This window comes from Lissotriton helveticus, chromosome 10 (assembly GCF_964261635.1).
Source record: "Lissotriton helveticus chromosome 10, aLisHel1.1, whole genome shotgun sequence".
Classification (NCBI taxonomy): domain Eukaryota; kingdom Metazoa; phylum Chordata; class Amphibia; order Caudata; family Salamandridae; genus Lissotriton; species Lissotriton helveticus.
Window position 1 is genome coordinate 506206549 of NC_136071.1, and position 16844 is coordinate 506223392.

General features: G+C 43.0%; 1 protein-coding gene across 2 annotated transcripts in view; it reads left to right on the forward strand.

Annotated features, from left to right (window-relative positions):
- Positions 1–16844, forward strand: part of LOC144784313 (ankyrin repeat and fibronectin type-III domain-containing protein 1-like) — a 2450348-nt gene that overhangs the window by 2064965 nt on the left and 368539 nt on the right. For both annotated transcript variants that reach the window (XM_078663012.1, XM_078663013.1), the window contains one exon: positions 5664–5871. In XM_078663012.1, coding sequence (XP_078519138.1) covers positions 5664–5871 — 208 coding nt within the window. The remainder of the gene's footprint in view (positions 1–5663; positions 5872–16844) is intronic.

The following is a 16844-nucleotide window of genomic DNA, read 5'->3' on the forward strand; positions in this document are numbered from 1 at the left end:
GTGCGCGATCGTTTTTTCTCCCCGTCATTTTTAAAGTTTTAATCCCATAAAGTCCGACATCATTTACCGTTGTGCTAGGCAGGCCAAAGCGTTGGGAAGCATCACCCAATATTAAGAACTACGATGACCAGAATGCTCTAGTCCAGTGTTTGAGTCTAAGGCTTGCTTGCATTAGAGGCCGGGGCACAGGTCCCACGCTACAGAGGGGCCAACGAAAGAGAAGGGGCAATTAAAGCCAAGACTAGCCCTGAAAGTTGTTAAATTTGATTTAAAGGAGTGTTCTAATATTATGTGTCTAGGGTGGGGACCGGCTTTGGGGCCATAATTTGGACTGATGCCAACTTGTAGGAAAAAGACGCGAAGGGTTGTCCAAACACCACAGTTTACTTAAGAACTTAACATTTGCATATATTACAATGTCACATAAATGCATAGAGCTTGTATCACCGTCTGAGAGCGCTCACGTCCTGCACTGCAGACAGGCCTGCCTCGCTGACCGAGGCTCTCTCTGACTTGCTACTGTGCATACAGTCGCGGCCGGCATTACGGGCGGGTGTTGGAAACGGGGTTGTCGCGCTGTGGAGGGGATGGGGGGAGGGAGGCATTATAAATAATAAAAGTAAAACTTACCTTCCCGTTCCGAGACTCCAGACTCCCGCCGTCCTGGTTTTGAATTCCTGCAGGGCACGTCACGTCATCAGGAAGGCTGCAGGCAGCCTCCTTCCCCTCCACCGCCGTGTTGTTGATTGGTGCGGCCGCTGTCCCACCCGCGTCATTTTCTCTCTGTATGCTGCAGCATACAGAGAGAACAGGGAGAGTGGGCGGTGTTACTCGAGGGCAGGGGGGAGTGGCTGCCCAAACAGACAGTATTAACAACAGTGGCCAAGCCACTCCCCCTGCCCTCGAGTAACACCGCCCACTCTCTCAACCAGGAACTTCTGCTTTCTCGCCATGCGAGAAGGCAGAAACAAATGGTAGTTATTACGGTACTAACTACCATTTGTTTCTGCCTTCTCGCACGGCGAGAAAGCAGGGGGGCGGTGCCCAAACGCCCCCATAGATGAGCCGCCACTGGCAGAGAGAGCCCTAAAAGAGGGACAGTCAATGTGCAGCAGTGGGTCGAGAAATGATGAAGAGCTCAGCTGCAGGGGGACAAAGGGGACAGGCTTTCTAGCCAGGTGTGGTTAAAGAAACAAAAACAAACTAACTGAAGGAAGGCTTTCTCAGATCACAAGTGGAAAAAAACAGACACCAAAAGTAACTGATTAGGCCTAAAAAGTGCACTGTTCAATTGTGCTATACACACATTGCGTTTGGACGCTGGCTTTGGGTGGCACAAACTCAGAACAAGCAGCACTCTAACATTATAGAGCACCAGTTGCACTGGCTGGGTAGCAAAGGCCTGGCCCCTCTGTAGTGGGTCACACAAGTGTGCATTCTCATTCACGCGAAAACACAAGTTTAGTGGATTTCTGTGTACAGCAGTTGTTTTCAAAGTCCTCTATAGGCCCTCAAAAAATACCTCCTTTTCCCAAACTGCGTTTCATACACTCAAAAACATGTCATGCCCAACCAAGATCACACGGCATGCCAATGCAAAGCCGGGACCTACAATCTGCTCTGTACACAATAAGTACAGTGATCTTTAACCCATCTGCTCCTGATACCTAAGAACTATTTAGGAGTCTCACCTTGGGTGTGAGTCTGGAGGGACTCCTCCTCCGGGGTGGGATGGAGATTGGGACCCAGCACGCACTGAGTTGCGCTGCAGGGGTCCATCCTGTAGGCCCTGGTGTCCCCAGACCTCAGGGGCCTGAACTGGCCTATTATAAGCTGGAACATGCCTATTGCAAGTTATACTAAAATATGGCATAAAAATTACTGATGTTGGTGCTTGGCACACCAAAATCAGCAAGTACTGGTATTTGTCAGGCATAAAACTTGTAATTCAGATCTCTGTGCAAACAGTGGTTTCACCTTGAAAGGGGCTGTCCAGTATGCTCATGGTTAGTTCTAAAATCATCAAATAAAGTTTAACTAAACTGCGATGCAGATTTACAAAACTGTCACGCAAAGCAGCGCACCAGCCAAAAATGCTGCACTGCTTTGCGTGACAGGGTGATAGCAGGGGAGCGTCATATCAACAGAGATATGGCACTCTCCTTCCTCCCTAGTGCCAGAACATCATTTTGCTGTCTAGAGCCATGCATACACCTTTGTACCATAGTGCAAACAAGTGTGAGTGAGTCTAGCATAGGTTTTGTACTGGAAGGGTTCCCTTGCCATAGAAAATACTATGCTTAGACTTATTTTAAAACTTTACCTACTTTGTATGTGTGCTGTACAGTGAAGGATACATCCAAAGTTTGAAAAGAAAGGAGAAATAAAAACATTTCTCCTTTTAACACCTCATTTTAAATGGCTGCCAACTATTGTTAGTAGATTCAGTTTTGTGTCAAACATCATGTGTGGTTGCTTGGGAATTCAACCACCCATGTAACGCCCCCCCTTGACACCTCTTCGTGCTGCTTTACATTACTTTTAGGCTGCTTTACAGAGCAAAACAAGATTGTGCTGGACAGTAAATTAGAAAATAAACATTTTGTGCTGATTTACGTCATTTTAAAGACGCAAACCCAGTGCAAAATTATTGCAAATATGCCCCTGCATGTTGTCACTTAGAGAACTCTTGCACATTGTACTGCTCCAGCTAGTTGCTTTGGGCAGTTCCTTAATGTATTGCCTAATGGCTTGCCTGCTTGCTTTCACTTGCTTTGTGATTGTATCTGGTCGATGTCGCCTGTCACCGCTTTTGATGGGTGTCTACTGGTACTGTGCTGCCTGAAGTTCTTTCTTCTTGGAAAAGTAAATAAACATTTAAAACATGACTTCGAAAAACTCCAGGTCTTGTAAATAACAATAGCTTTTATTTGCGCTTTGCTTGTTGCCACTAGTTTTGTCAACTTGTACTCACAAGGAGGCAATGCTAATCCAAGCTTGCTAATATTTGAACTTTTGACTCCTAAGAAGTACACAGCTTTCATCTACCAGTGCTCAGCCCACTGATCTACCTCACCGGATACATGAAAAGGGCAGACTCTCTCTTATGAATGGAGTTTGCAGGAGTTGTGAAAACTGTAGGGGTATCTCTAGAAACGGACCCTTGTAATGATGGTTAAAAGCAGCATTTAGAGAGCTCCAGTCACTGTAAGAATGCAGCATTTTATAGCCTCGACCTCTTTAAGTCGAGCCTGGGCAGCCCATGCGCTGCTCTGCCAGGCATGCTGAAATCGAGTATGGACTTGAAGCTCCACCCACTCTCCACCCATATTTATCATTGGCTTGTATCATTGTCCTTTGTAAATGCTGGCTTCTGATTTGTTGATAGGCTTGTTATTCCCTCCTTAGTACCGCCTTGTCTTCATTTGTAACCTTCCATGAGGACTGGCTCTTTTACTCCTGTTTTTATACGGTATGTCTTATTTAGTTTCTAAGCACTATTTTCTTTAATGAGTTTCTCCTACTGCAGGCACCATTCAGCGCACCATGCTCTCTTTCACTTTCCAAGCAGGCCGGGTCAATGGCGGCTGCTTCCTTGAAATGAAATAGTTCTCGCATTTACAAGACTTTGAGCTGTTGGCATCGTAAATGACAATGCCCTCTATTCATTTGTTAATTATCAAAAGAAATAAATAAAAGGCATTGTCATTTATAGTGCCAATAGCTTAAACTCACGCAAATGCGAGACCTATTGCATTGTAAATGCTTGTTTTAAAATACATTTGAAACTCCTATGTTATTGGTCTCATAGTCTTACTTCATAAGACTTGTTAAAATGTCCATAAGTGTTTCTTCACAGTTTACCGGAGTGACTGTTGGTACAATAATATGTCATGCCCACGGACAGCAGCTGTGCCCGAGCCGCGTGCACTGGTATGCTTCAATATGATGTTAGTGTTCGAAGCTTTCACTCTTGTTACTGGTCATTGAGCTAGAAATGCTATCCGCCAAATTCCGAACGAAAAGTGAGGAAAGGAAGGCCTGGCTGTGAAGAGACAAGATGGCGTGCTCTGTCTTCAGATGTTAGGGCGCGGTGTCTGCCAGTTTCTCTGCTCTGTGAGCCTGCCTCAAGGGAAAGCCTGTTATCCTAAATAGTTTGATGTCCATAGGGACATGCTTTTCATGCGTGTTTGCCTATCCGTCTAGTTTCAGGAACTGCGTTGGATCACATCCTTGCTCAATTATAAATGTGTTTTTAGGTGGGAAGGATTTCCCAATGGCTACATACTCCTTGAATGGTGGTGAAACTAATCTGCCTTGAAAAGTTGCAAGCTGAAATTCTGTTTGCAATTTTATTCATGGTTAAACTTCTTAGGCACTATACTTTCTTCCTTATGCAAGAGGGTCCCTATTTTCCTTACCTCTATCTAAATGCAACTAACGAACCCGCAATCTTGACTTCAGATATTGATGTACAACTGGATTCGGAGTGCTCAGCTTGTCTAAAATAGAGCGGGGACTGATGTTATTACATTGCCAGCTCTACTCGGTCAGGCCTCGGTTGTGATTGTTTCCATCGCTGAGCTAGTGGGGGTACTACGCTCAAAAACCTGGCAGTGTGCCCGACTCAAAAAAGAGCAGGAGAACTCTGAGGGCCTGATTCATAAAGGGCCTCCACGCTGGTGGCAGAAGACCTGTAGTCATGGCAGGACCTCCGTACTGCAGAGACACTGCGGGGCCTCCGCCATGAGTGTGGTCCCACCCACCATAACACTGCAGGGCTTGTGCCAAGAGTGCGGTCCCACCCACCATGACACTACGAGGCCTCCGCCACGAGTGAGGTCCCACCCACCACAAAACAGCTGGCCTATGCCATGAGCGCGGTCCTACCCACCATGACACTGCGGGGCCTCCGCCACAAGTGAGGTCCTACCCACCACGTCACTGCGGGGCCTCTGCCACGAGTGCAGTCCCACCCACTATGACACTGCGGGACCTCCGCCACAAGTGCGGTCCCATCCACCACGACACTGCGGGGGGCCTCTGCCACAAGTGTGGAGGCCCTTTGTGAATGGGCCCAGAATTTGTTGGACAGGTACCTCGCCACGTTGGTAACAGAGTACCTTGTCCACAAAACTCTAAATTAGGCCCTAAGAGCCTGATTTGACATTCATCAGATGGGTTACTCCACCACAAACACAACAGATATCACGTCCGCCGTATTATAACTGCATTCGATCCAGTGGCACTTGTAATACAGCCTCATGGATATCTGTCACATTTGTGGCAGAGTAACCTGTCGGCAGGAATCTAAATCAGGCACTCAGGGGCTTATTTACAACCCTCTTGCGCCATTGGTGCATCATTTCTAATATGGGAAAAAGTGACGTACCGACGGCACACGGGGCTTGTAAATAACCTCCTTAGTCTTCAAATTCTAGACGAGCCTTTAATTTCATCTGGTGCTATCATATACTGCAAATATGCCTCATTGTTTGGTGTGTAGTTATTATATCTCATGAGAGTAAGAATTCCCCTGGATGACAATGTGTGTTTCCAATTATATTGTCTCAGCCCACGATTCCTCACCCCCACGTCTTTTACATGACTCAATACCATTGTTGTGCATTAAGGAGGTGCTCTTCTCTTTGTCTCGCCTGCAGTTTCAGGGAAACGCTGCTCTTTTTGAAGCTGTGGAGATGCAGGACTTGGACCGAGTGCAGGAGCTGTTGAAGCAATACAGTGTGGATGAGCTGGACCTCAACACCCCGAACAGCGAGGGCCTGCTGCCGCTGGACATCGCCATCATGACCAACAACGCGCCCATCGCCAGGACGCTTCTGCAGTCTGGTGCCAAGGAAAGCCCACACTGTGAGTTTGCTAATGTAATGTTTCCCCTGCTTCAACACTGCCATTTCCCCAGACAATTAATGAAAAAACTCAATGTGGGAAGACAGGCATCATTCATTATTTTAGCTCTGGTGATAGCTAAGGTCTTTTGATTTCTACTAAAGTTGTATTATGTAAAATACTTGGGTATATGGACTTTTACTCAGCCCTCATTTTTGTTCCATTCACTACACTACACTATAGAGCAATGATACTCAAAGTACGGCCAGGGTGCACTTGCGGCCCTCTTGGACTTAACATGTGACCCCCCCCCCCCAGCCCACTGCAGCCAAGAGCTAATTTCACTTTGAGTGAAGTCATTCTGCTGTTTCACAAGAAGTACATCAACACGCTACGTAGTACCCTGTAGTGTCTGGGGCCACTATTGCAATGTGGGCTTATTAAGACCAAAGAAAGACTTTTGCTCCTAGGCAACTTTAAAAAAAAATAATGACAAGTGCCCCGTAGCCACCGCTGCACAATCAAGTCTTACAAAAGCCATGACTAAGCAAAACAAGCATTGGCAAAGCCAAAAGGCTGGCTGCCAACTCCAGACCTCTTGCCTTTCCATTGCTTGTTTCTTAAGCAGCTACCTCTTTTCACATGTTCAATTTTGTTGAGAAGTTGTGTTGACTTTCAAGCTGCAAACAGAATTGCAAAGCTAATAAAAAGAAAACATACCATACTGTCAAACGTCTGTCACCATCATGGTCCATTTAGAAGGCCTCTGTCCCTTTGGTAATGGTAAAAAGGTAATGTATTTTCTAAAAGAAATAGCTCTGGTTTACAATGAATCACTCTCTACTTTGTTAAAGCATATTTCAATTTGTGCAAATATGCCAAACGGTTATATCTAAATTGGCAACAGTATACTATTTGGACATGTGAGACTATTTCTGTTATTCTTTTAATCTTTTTTGTTCTTGATTAAATAATAATTATATATATATATACATATATTTATATACACAAATAAATATAGACATATATGTCTGTATATATATATGTATATATATATATATATATATATATATATATATATATATATATATATATATATTCAATAATCTCTTTTCACGCAGAAAAGAAGCCAGGTCGCACCACAAATCTTCTTTTTAAAAGGCTTTAATGCATATAACAAGAGAACTCCAAAACACTCCAAACACCTACGCGTTTCGATCTCTCACTGAGATCTTGTTCACGGTGCCGCCTTTCCCTTACCATTGGTTTATAAACAGACATGTTTACAATAAACACCTCCCCCCTTACCCTGGGCAAGGCATTCTGGTCATTGTGGTGCTATTTACAAAAAACGGTGTGAAAAAAATATAACAAACAATTCTTAACTCATATCAGAAAAGAACATAACATATCAAGTTCATGCTCAAATGTTCATTTCACATATCTTAAACCTTTACATGATGCTTATTGCTTGCATTTTTATATCATATGTTTAAATTTGTATTAATTAATGCCTCCAGTGGCATATGAACCTTTACATATGTAGATATATTTTTTAATTTCTTTCTTTAGCAGTGAAATAAAATCGGGCCAGGCAGTCCGGTATATAAAATGTCTAGCATAGAGCTCATCACGTGTATGTAAAGGACTTCGTGTTGCACAGTAACTTCGTATCACTCAGTGAACAGTGACATTCATCGTTGCTTTCCAGTCAGCCGGGTCAGTCTGGTCCAGTTTAACAATTTTTTACTTTCTTATTGAATTCTGTAGTGGGTCTTCCATCTTCCTCATATCCTGCTGCATTTTTGTGGGCACCCTCTGCTGACACAGACAGATTATTCAACATGCTGCAGTTTACATTAGTTATGGCTTCAATTAATGGTAGTGAAGAGCATGCTCAGAGTCGGCCTGTATCAAGTCTTGCAAGCGTAGGGTCAAGTCTTGTAGTGTGTGTAAATCTCCTTCACTTCGAAATCCCCTGCACAGCCGTTTTCATATAAATATCAACATCTACATCTGTGACAATCTTCCTACATCCCTCCATAATGCAATATGCAGTGCACAGCTCTTGACAGTGTGGAGGAAGGGCCCTTGAAGTCCACACCCTCTTATGCAAGTTGTCATCCTTTTAAACCCCGAATTTAAACACCTGCGTCAGTTCGTAATGTATATATTTATGATGTAGGACTTTCAGTTGTACCTGCCTGATTCCAGAGCAGATACGAACAACTCATACATACATTCTTGTTTCATCCCAGTCGGATTAATCTATTTCACATAGATCCCTCATTCCCCTCTCTATCAGTTTTTCTAGGACATTTGTTGGGGTTTTAATTAGGGTGCTATAAATGATTGACATAACAAGCCTATGTAACAGAGCCACATACACTTTATATTCTAGTGCGGGTATCCCTGTATTCTACTGAGTAATTGCAAGAGCAAATGCTTTATTTGAAGGTATGTAAATCTTTGGGATTCGTAAATGAAAAAGGTTCAAAGACCACTTTTACCCGTGTGTCGCCTACTTTGGATACACCAGTCAAATCCCAGCTACGGAGACTGCCATATTTCGCAAGTCATGTAGTAAAGGCAAGTCCCATTAAGTTGTTCCCAGGGAAACTATACCTTTCCATCCTATTTTCCAAGTGACATTCTTCCAGACCTTTATCACCACCCTAGTTTCTCACTGTGTTGTATTGTGCTAGACTGTATTGGGAATTTCTTTTAACCAGGGTGACAGCTGTGACCTTGATGGGCTACACCATGACTCATAGTTGGTGCCAGTTGATTAACAGTTGTGGGTTACAGGCCTCTGCCAATCAAAAGCCACACAGTTTCTATTCGGTGGGAAAGAAAACATCAATATGAAGTGGATTAAAAATAACTAGAGACAATCCAAAAGGCAATTTAATAACTGGATTGCTCTGGTATGGCATAACAGAATGATCCAGTTATTAAATCGCCCTTTGGATTGTCTCTAGGTATTTTTAATCCACTTTACACCAGTCTTCTCACTTCATCACTCTTAAACTGCACCTCACTCTCCACATCGGCAAAAAATCAAAAGAACTCCGGTAAAAAAAAACCTTCAGGGCCCGTTGGGCATTGTAGTGCCAGTCCAACAAGGAGCTGCCCAATGAAGCATGCATCCTTTTGGGTGTGTGAGGACTCTTGCTCCAGAATGATCTGACACACCTGGTGCTCCCAACCTTTTCTTTCCTACATATTAGGAACTGCATACCTTGGATTGACTTCACTTGATTGGGGGTGTGTATGCTGGATCTTAATTTGCCCCTTGTCACTCTTCGTATAGACTTTAAAGGCCTGCCAGACTGCCCTTTTCCAGATCGTCACTTCTAGGATCTCGGGACCCCTCCAGTGATTGGATCTCCCCACACCCGGATGCCTCACCACACCGGGCTCTGCTCTTAATCAGGATCCCCAATTGCTTCCTCTGCCCTTGATTGTCTCCCCAGGTTGGACTATCTAACGTTCCCTCCCCTTCTGGACCTCCCTTGCCACCACACGTCAAGCATTCTTGCACTACTTCAAAATCAAGTGACCTTCTATCCTGATGATGACCTGAAATTGATCAGGTTGAAATGCCGTTGACTACCCAGCTCAGAACTTTGGCACTGTTGTGGTCAAATTAATGTACTCAATCGACATATTCTGACCGTGTATATATTCTGCATTATTGACCACGTTACTATTTGTCATATTGCGCCGTACAAGCTGTTTTTCACCCTTGTGTCACTGCGCCGTCCACTGTCACTTACACGTCCAGTGCACACCTGTATGGTACGGTCTCTGTTTATTTAATTATATGATAGTGCTGATATAACTACTTATTTAAAAAACCTTGTTCCTTTCACCAATCCTGTTGTGGTCTCCCTTTGTTCCCTCCCTTGTGATTTTTGCTACTACCTTAAAATTGCCTTTTACTAATGTTTTCCAGTTGAGACATTGTTCCTTTGATACAAACTTCACCCGGTCTCACCTGGGTTAACTGGTTTACTCCTGTAATCTTTGCTTTGTGGGCACAAGGACATAGCAGGCTTCATCAACGTCGATGTATCTTCATGCATCTACACACATTGCGATGCAACCCACCATCGACTCTGGCCGAGGGTGACACAGTTTGTCCTTGACTCGACACAACTCAGTGCAAGTGCTCCCAAGCGCAGCTGGTGTCTTTGAGGCTGATGCAGCCCAACGCCAACACCAGCGTATCAAAGTGCACTGTAAGTCTCCACAAGCCATGCCGGCTTCCTCAATGACTATGCAGGAAATCACATCACAGCTGAACGTTGATGGTCATCGACTCCGCCGATGTGCAACACATCTTGGCTCCAGACCTCCCATCACTGCTCTACACAGACAGTTCCTCGAGGCCGGCCCATGCAGCTCGACCAAGGATGTTGCATAATGAAGCCAATGCCCACAAGGTACTTTGGAGCGTACCGAGCTCAGTGCTGTATCCTGCCCTTGCTCCACCATGGTTGGCCAGAACTAGTGACTTGAACCCAGCCTACCCATACTAGATACCTGCGGTTGTCACTTTTGCTTCTGAGTGCTTGATTTTCACAAAACTTTTAAAAAACATATCTCCAGTACTAATTGGATTTTTGTCATTTTGCTGTTAAATAATGTATTACATTTTACTTTATTTTTCTAAATTGGTATGGGATTTTTTCTTGTGCTGTGTGTTCACTTTATTACTGTTTGTGTGCTGCATAAGTATTTTGTATATTGGCTCTGAGTTAAGCCTGCTTTTGTGCCAAGCTACCACAGACATGAGCACATGTTAATTTGGGATTGGCCTGTGTCTCACCCTGACAATAATTGTGGTTACTGCTTGAGTACTGTTGCCCCCCCAGCCAGCAATCCAATTTCCGACAATGATACATAAACATTCATACAAATCAGCCCTAATTGTATATCATACAAACAAGGCACTAACTCTTTGAGTATGTAGGTCTACCAGTTAGGGCTTAGAAAACTAAAAAGAGATCGCCGGAGATCGCCATATTATTTTACTGGGAGGTTAACATTAGTCCAGGTAACAAAAAGAACAGATTTGTTGCAGAGACAAATTTCCCATTCTGCTGTCTAGCAAGCTGTACCCAGAACAAATTTAAACAAAGAAGAAAGCAGAGTTAAATAAATATTTTCCCCTTTCAAACACTTCTGTAACTCAGACATTGTTCATTCCCTACAGTACATACACAAAAGGCACACAACAAATTTCCCTCCCCACTCCATAGAAATTATTGAGGAGAAGGGTATAAAGAGGCTGGAGGATTTGGAAGTGGTAGACACAAAGACTGATCGCTTGAGAGGGGATACTGGAGAGGCATTGTCTGGCTGCAGGGCTGTCAGCTTTCTGAGGTATGTCAGGACAGGTGCATGACTTGAGATACAATAACCAGGGAGGTTACTAACTGATCAGTCAATGCAATACCCATGAGTTTATAATTTAGACTCATCTAGTACAGGTAGTAGGGATTTGTGATGTAAAATGCTTTAGGCTTTCCTAATATTCATATTGTTCTCTATTGAGATGACTGTTACCATTACCGTAATCATTACTGTCGTTCTGATACATGAGGTTTGCTGATTGTACATAATACAGTGCTTTCTCATAAAATATCAACAACATGAGTGCCTACAGCTTTGAGGGGCTGGAGAGAAGGTTCATGCATATATAAAACTTTATAATAAATAATAAATAAATAAATAGTACCCCTTGCAGATAAGAGTTTCTCTGCATGTATTGCCTGCCTCCTAACACTCTGAACCTGGATGAGTCCAACTTGCCAAGACAAGTGAGAGACATCTGTTTGTTAATGATGTCTCTGAAGATAGAAAGACAAGCACTGCAGTCTTGTGGCTGAGATCTAAAATGGTGTGCGGCCCATCCACATTGGGAGATACAAGATATCATCAATATAACTAATTTTGGTCAATGGGAAATAATCCCAAAACTGTAGGATAGCCAGTCAGTCAGTCAGAATAACTTTATTTCGCCAACACAATGAAGGCTTAAAAAGTATACTACAAATAAAACCTTACACAAACATTCCAATACAAAGAATTATACAGGTTTACCACATTAAAAGTGTATGTACAAGATTAACAGATTGAGCGTCTCTTTTTTAGGGCAGATAAGATTAAAGACGCCAAAGATAAACATGTTAGAGGGTCAGACAGTAACTGCAGGTAGTAAAGGGCCACACAACACTGTTTAAAATTCATTTTACGCATGAGGGGGATAATAAACCTTTTCCTTTCATCTCAATAAAATGTATCATTCTGAATAGATCACTCATCACAAGTACAAAACGGGAGATCGGAGGCAACATATATATTACAGGGAAGACCCAACATCAAAGGAATGTAATTTAACCGGAATCTCACCAAGATATACCTCTGTTGTAAATTAGTGACGAACGATAGATATGTTGAATTTGTATACATTTGCATCGTGCTTGGGGATGACAGGTATGCCTTAACTGCTGATTGTTCATAAATTGTGTATATTCCAACACTAAGCGGCGCAACACATTACTGGTGCGGACTAAAACTACTGCATCATCCGCATATAATAGTATTGGAACTTGTAATGAATTAATATAAGGAACATCTGGAGTAGATCCCAGCAGGGCAGATTCTACATCATTAGTATAGAGTGCAAATAGAAAGGGGGTGAGAACACACCCCTGCCTCACACCTCTAGCAATTTTAAAATACCTGGTACACTCACCTCCCTTTCCATAGCGAACACAGGCTGAGGCACATGAGTACAAGTCACAAATAATATTAATAATATTCAGGTCAATCCCCATTGCCTCCATAATCTACCACAGCCTAGGCTGTGCCATGCAATCAAAGGCTGCGAACAGATCCATGAAGGCTAGGTAGAGATGGCCTTTTTTGGCTGGCATATATTTTGCTATAATTAGGCTCAGGTCAGGCACTGATCCACAGTGACTTTCCCCTTTCTAAAGCCAAACTGACATGGGGTTATAATATTCATTTCTAGGGCCCATTCCTCCAATCGATTTAAAAGCAGCCAACCCGTTAATTTTACGGTAGAGTCTATCAAAGAAATGGGTCCATAGTTTTCCGAATTGACTTATCCCCTTTTTTTGTATATTGGAACGATTACAGTGGTCTTCCACGAAGAAGGGGCACCTAGTTGGGCAACTTTAATAAAAACATTTGTTAAAAGCCGGTCCCAGAGATCTTGATTTTCTGAAAACAGGTCGAAAGGGACTCCATCCGGTCCCGGTGCCTTTGCACATTTACACTGATTTAGAGCATACTTTACTTCTTCATGTGTAAAGCTAACAGCACCCCCTGCCCTTGCTAAATTTACGGGAATAAACTGAAGAGTTTCCATCTCATCAGCGCCGAAGAGATTGTTAAAGTGGGTCACCCATGCGTTAATCAAAGACCAAAATGCCTGCAAACTTTTTAATAAAGCAGCCTTCAGCAAATTTTCCCACCACTCTTCCTTTAGGGCTTTCATCCTAGTTGTCCTTGCTTTTTTATAAGCTTGACGCAAAGACTTAACCAAAGGTGGGTTACGAGATTTGACTTCAAGGCTATATGAAGGTTTTTTTATGTTTTATCACAGTTCTCATTGAACCAACTACATTTTTTATGATAACCATTACTTAAAACACAGGTTACATTATTTTTAACATTAGATAAAATCAGCTTGCACCCACTGGGGTGAACCACTCAAGAACTCCATGTACCAGAGTCCCTAGGGGCGATCCGGAGGAGGGGCTAGCGGTGTGCGGTCCATTGCGATTGTGTCTAGCTCAAAGGTAGAGACCGTGCTATCATGAGAACCTAAGTCTAAGCAAAGCAGTATCTCCCCAAATCTATTGGAGACTAGATTGGCCAAAAACCTGATAGTATCCACTCTTTCCCACTTCAAAACAATGCCATTCTCTCTTGCAATTACAGGGTGTACAGGGAGTTTAAAAACGCATTCATTTTTCTTTATAGAAGAATAAGAAAAGTTATTGCAGCATGATCACTAAAAGGATAAAAATCAATTTCAAAGTGCGAGAAGAGCCCTCTTATTGAATTGGAGACCAGAACATAATCAAGGGTAGAGGAAACAGAACGATTTTAAAAAGTAAATCCTAGCAGACCAGTTAAAATTTCAGAAACATTTAAAAATACGAGATTGTTTATAGTTAATAATCTGTTTAAGGCATTACCATACTCATTATGAGCAAAGTGAGGGACACTCTCCCCATCATCATCCTGCATTCTACATACTGGCACATTAATCTTGTCACAAGGGTGTGTTAAAATCCCCAAGCCAAATTATATTGCAAGGTTTAGTACATTTATCTTGCAAGTTAATATCTCTTTCTAAAGGAGCCAACACCGCAGCTTGATTGCTTCCAAAATTGTTATTATAAAAATTAATAAGGAGCCAATAATAATCCACAGAGTACTCTATTAAAAGAATATGATAATAAGGTGACGTATTTAAAAAGGACTTTACTTTTAGAGGAAAAGAGTACGGCCAATAAACCACCCTAAAACCGACCAGCAGGTGAGGGTATAGCAGAGGTTTGAAAAGAACCATAGCCATTCAGATGTATTGATTCAATTTCCCAAGTCTCTTGGAAGCACACTGTATCTTTAGCTGTCAACAGAGACAGCCATTCTGTATTAGACCTTTTTTTATTGTAACCAGCAATATTCCAAGACATAGCTGTTATGGACCGTAGGAAATTCTCTTGGTGCATCGGTTTCTGGGGCATGTTCAGACTCTCTAACTGCAAACATATTGGTGCTTGAAGAGTTACAGAAGGAACAGTATGCAAAGGAAACCTTCTTTGTAATTCTTTCACACCATCCCCGTTGGCTACTGTAATCTGGTCATCCAGTTAGTCACATGTAGACAATCCTTCTAGTGCAGCAAAGCTATTCCTTAGAGGAAAAGGTGAAACTAAGGGACAAAGAGGTTGATTAAATGGGTGGCGAGAGGGCTTCCGAGTAGTATGAGTTCTAGAGATAGGAAGCTGGGGTGAAAAATAGGGTTTAAAAAAGAAACCCAAAGGAAGTGCAGAAATATCGGAATGGAATTATGGTATACTTGGTAACCCAAATTGTAGTTCACCCACTATATGACGATTATCAAAATTCAATACAATGCAGTCACCTTTAATAGACTTAGGAGCTCTTCCTACCCAAGTAACCCTTCTAGCCATAATAATATTTTTATGCGCATTAAAATTTTCTCCTAGGCAGTTGGATAGCCAGTGCTGGGATTTATGTACTAACTGCTCCATAGTTTCTATTGAGTTTGATTTCAATTCAGGAACATTAGCTAAGACTATAACATACGGGCAGGCTGCGGGGGGAGATCTAACCTGCCATTAGTTTTTCCAGTCTCTGCAGGGTACTGAGGAGCTCCCCTTCCCAAGCAAGATGGTTGGGCTCTACCCTGCAAGAGGGTGGAGGGAATAGAAGGAGTAACGTACGGGTGAATACCTGTGGACCCATTAGATATTTGTGGTTCATCACATGAGCTAGTACAGCCACACTATAAAATTGTGCCTGAGTCTGGTAGAGACTGTTCTGTGCAGTGGCTCTCAACTTTTTAGCCAATTCTTGAACAGAATCTGGCAAATCAATAGACAGCCCTGTTGTTTGTTGAAGGTCATGACTTCTCAGGCTATCAATAGCCACATCGGGCACCATAGGGGGCACCCTACCTGGTTGAGGATTAGATCTCGCTGCATCTGTTAATGCTGTAGTATTAGGAGGGGCCCGGTTCGCGAAATGAGAAGCTTCCAAAGAAGACTGTATGTTCAGGTGCGGCGCACAGTGTGGGTTAGATCAAGAGTTTAAGTGGTTAATAAATGGTAATGTTAGAAGTTAAGGGTGCTCCAACAAGTGGCGTAACCGTCCCAATACGCCGGACAATTGTGGCTGGTTGAGTGCGTTACTTTGGATGTAAACGCATCCTTGTAATTGGGCACACCATAGGGTTCGTCATATGACACGACAGACTCCTTTGAAGTTGCGAAGGATTGATTTGTTTTTTATTTGAGTTTCAAATTTTTCAACATAAGTTCATCAATGTTTTTAATCCATATTAATGCATATGATTAATTCAGTTTCAAACTGTTGCATTCCATGTAGAACATATAAGCCAAGATGCTCCAATGCATTTCGGGCTACCCGAGCCCTTTCTCAAGGAGCGCTGAAAACATAAAACATAAAAATACGCTCTTTTAAAATGTGGATCTGCCTCATCAAAATACATACATATCATTGAATCTACTTGCCAAATGTGTCTACTGGGTCACCTGGTATTGTGCAGGACGAGTACCTTATAAACCGGGGGGCTGGGGGGGGGGGTGTGTCAGGATTAGGAGACTAAGGTGAGGGGACTGAAGCATCATATAGGGGTATTCGAAAAACGCTCACGTGGAGGTGGCTGGTCAGTTCATTCAAAACCTAAACAAGGGAAATCAGGGAAATATCATGAGTGAGCGTTTCCACCAAGCGGTAAAAAACGTTCTGATGACCGTCGGGGCCCCGACTTACTTATGGAGGTAGTGGACGCGTTAGATACGCTTCGGGTTCATCGGCTGCTGGAACAGCAGGAAGGTTGCTGCGGAGTTCCGGCCGGCGGGCTCTAACAGAGTCATATTGCGCGACTCGGGATTAAACATAATGGAAGGACAAGGGGTTGCGTGTGCGGCGGCCATGTTGGAGTGGGTATGGGGAGGTTGTGTGAGGGTTCTCGAGGGGGTGAGCTGCCTAGATTTGACTGTGGGGCCAATGTGCGCCTAAACATTAACATGGAAGTTCACATACAGTGAGGCTTTGACAAAACATAAACATAAGAGTGAGAATTAACGAAAGTAAAGATTACAATGATGGTGATAGCATTCAAGCTCATACTGCCAAGGAACAATGTCTAAATGTTTATACCAGATTGGTATTAC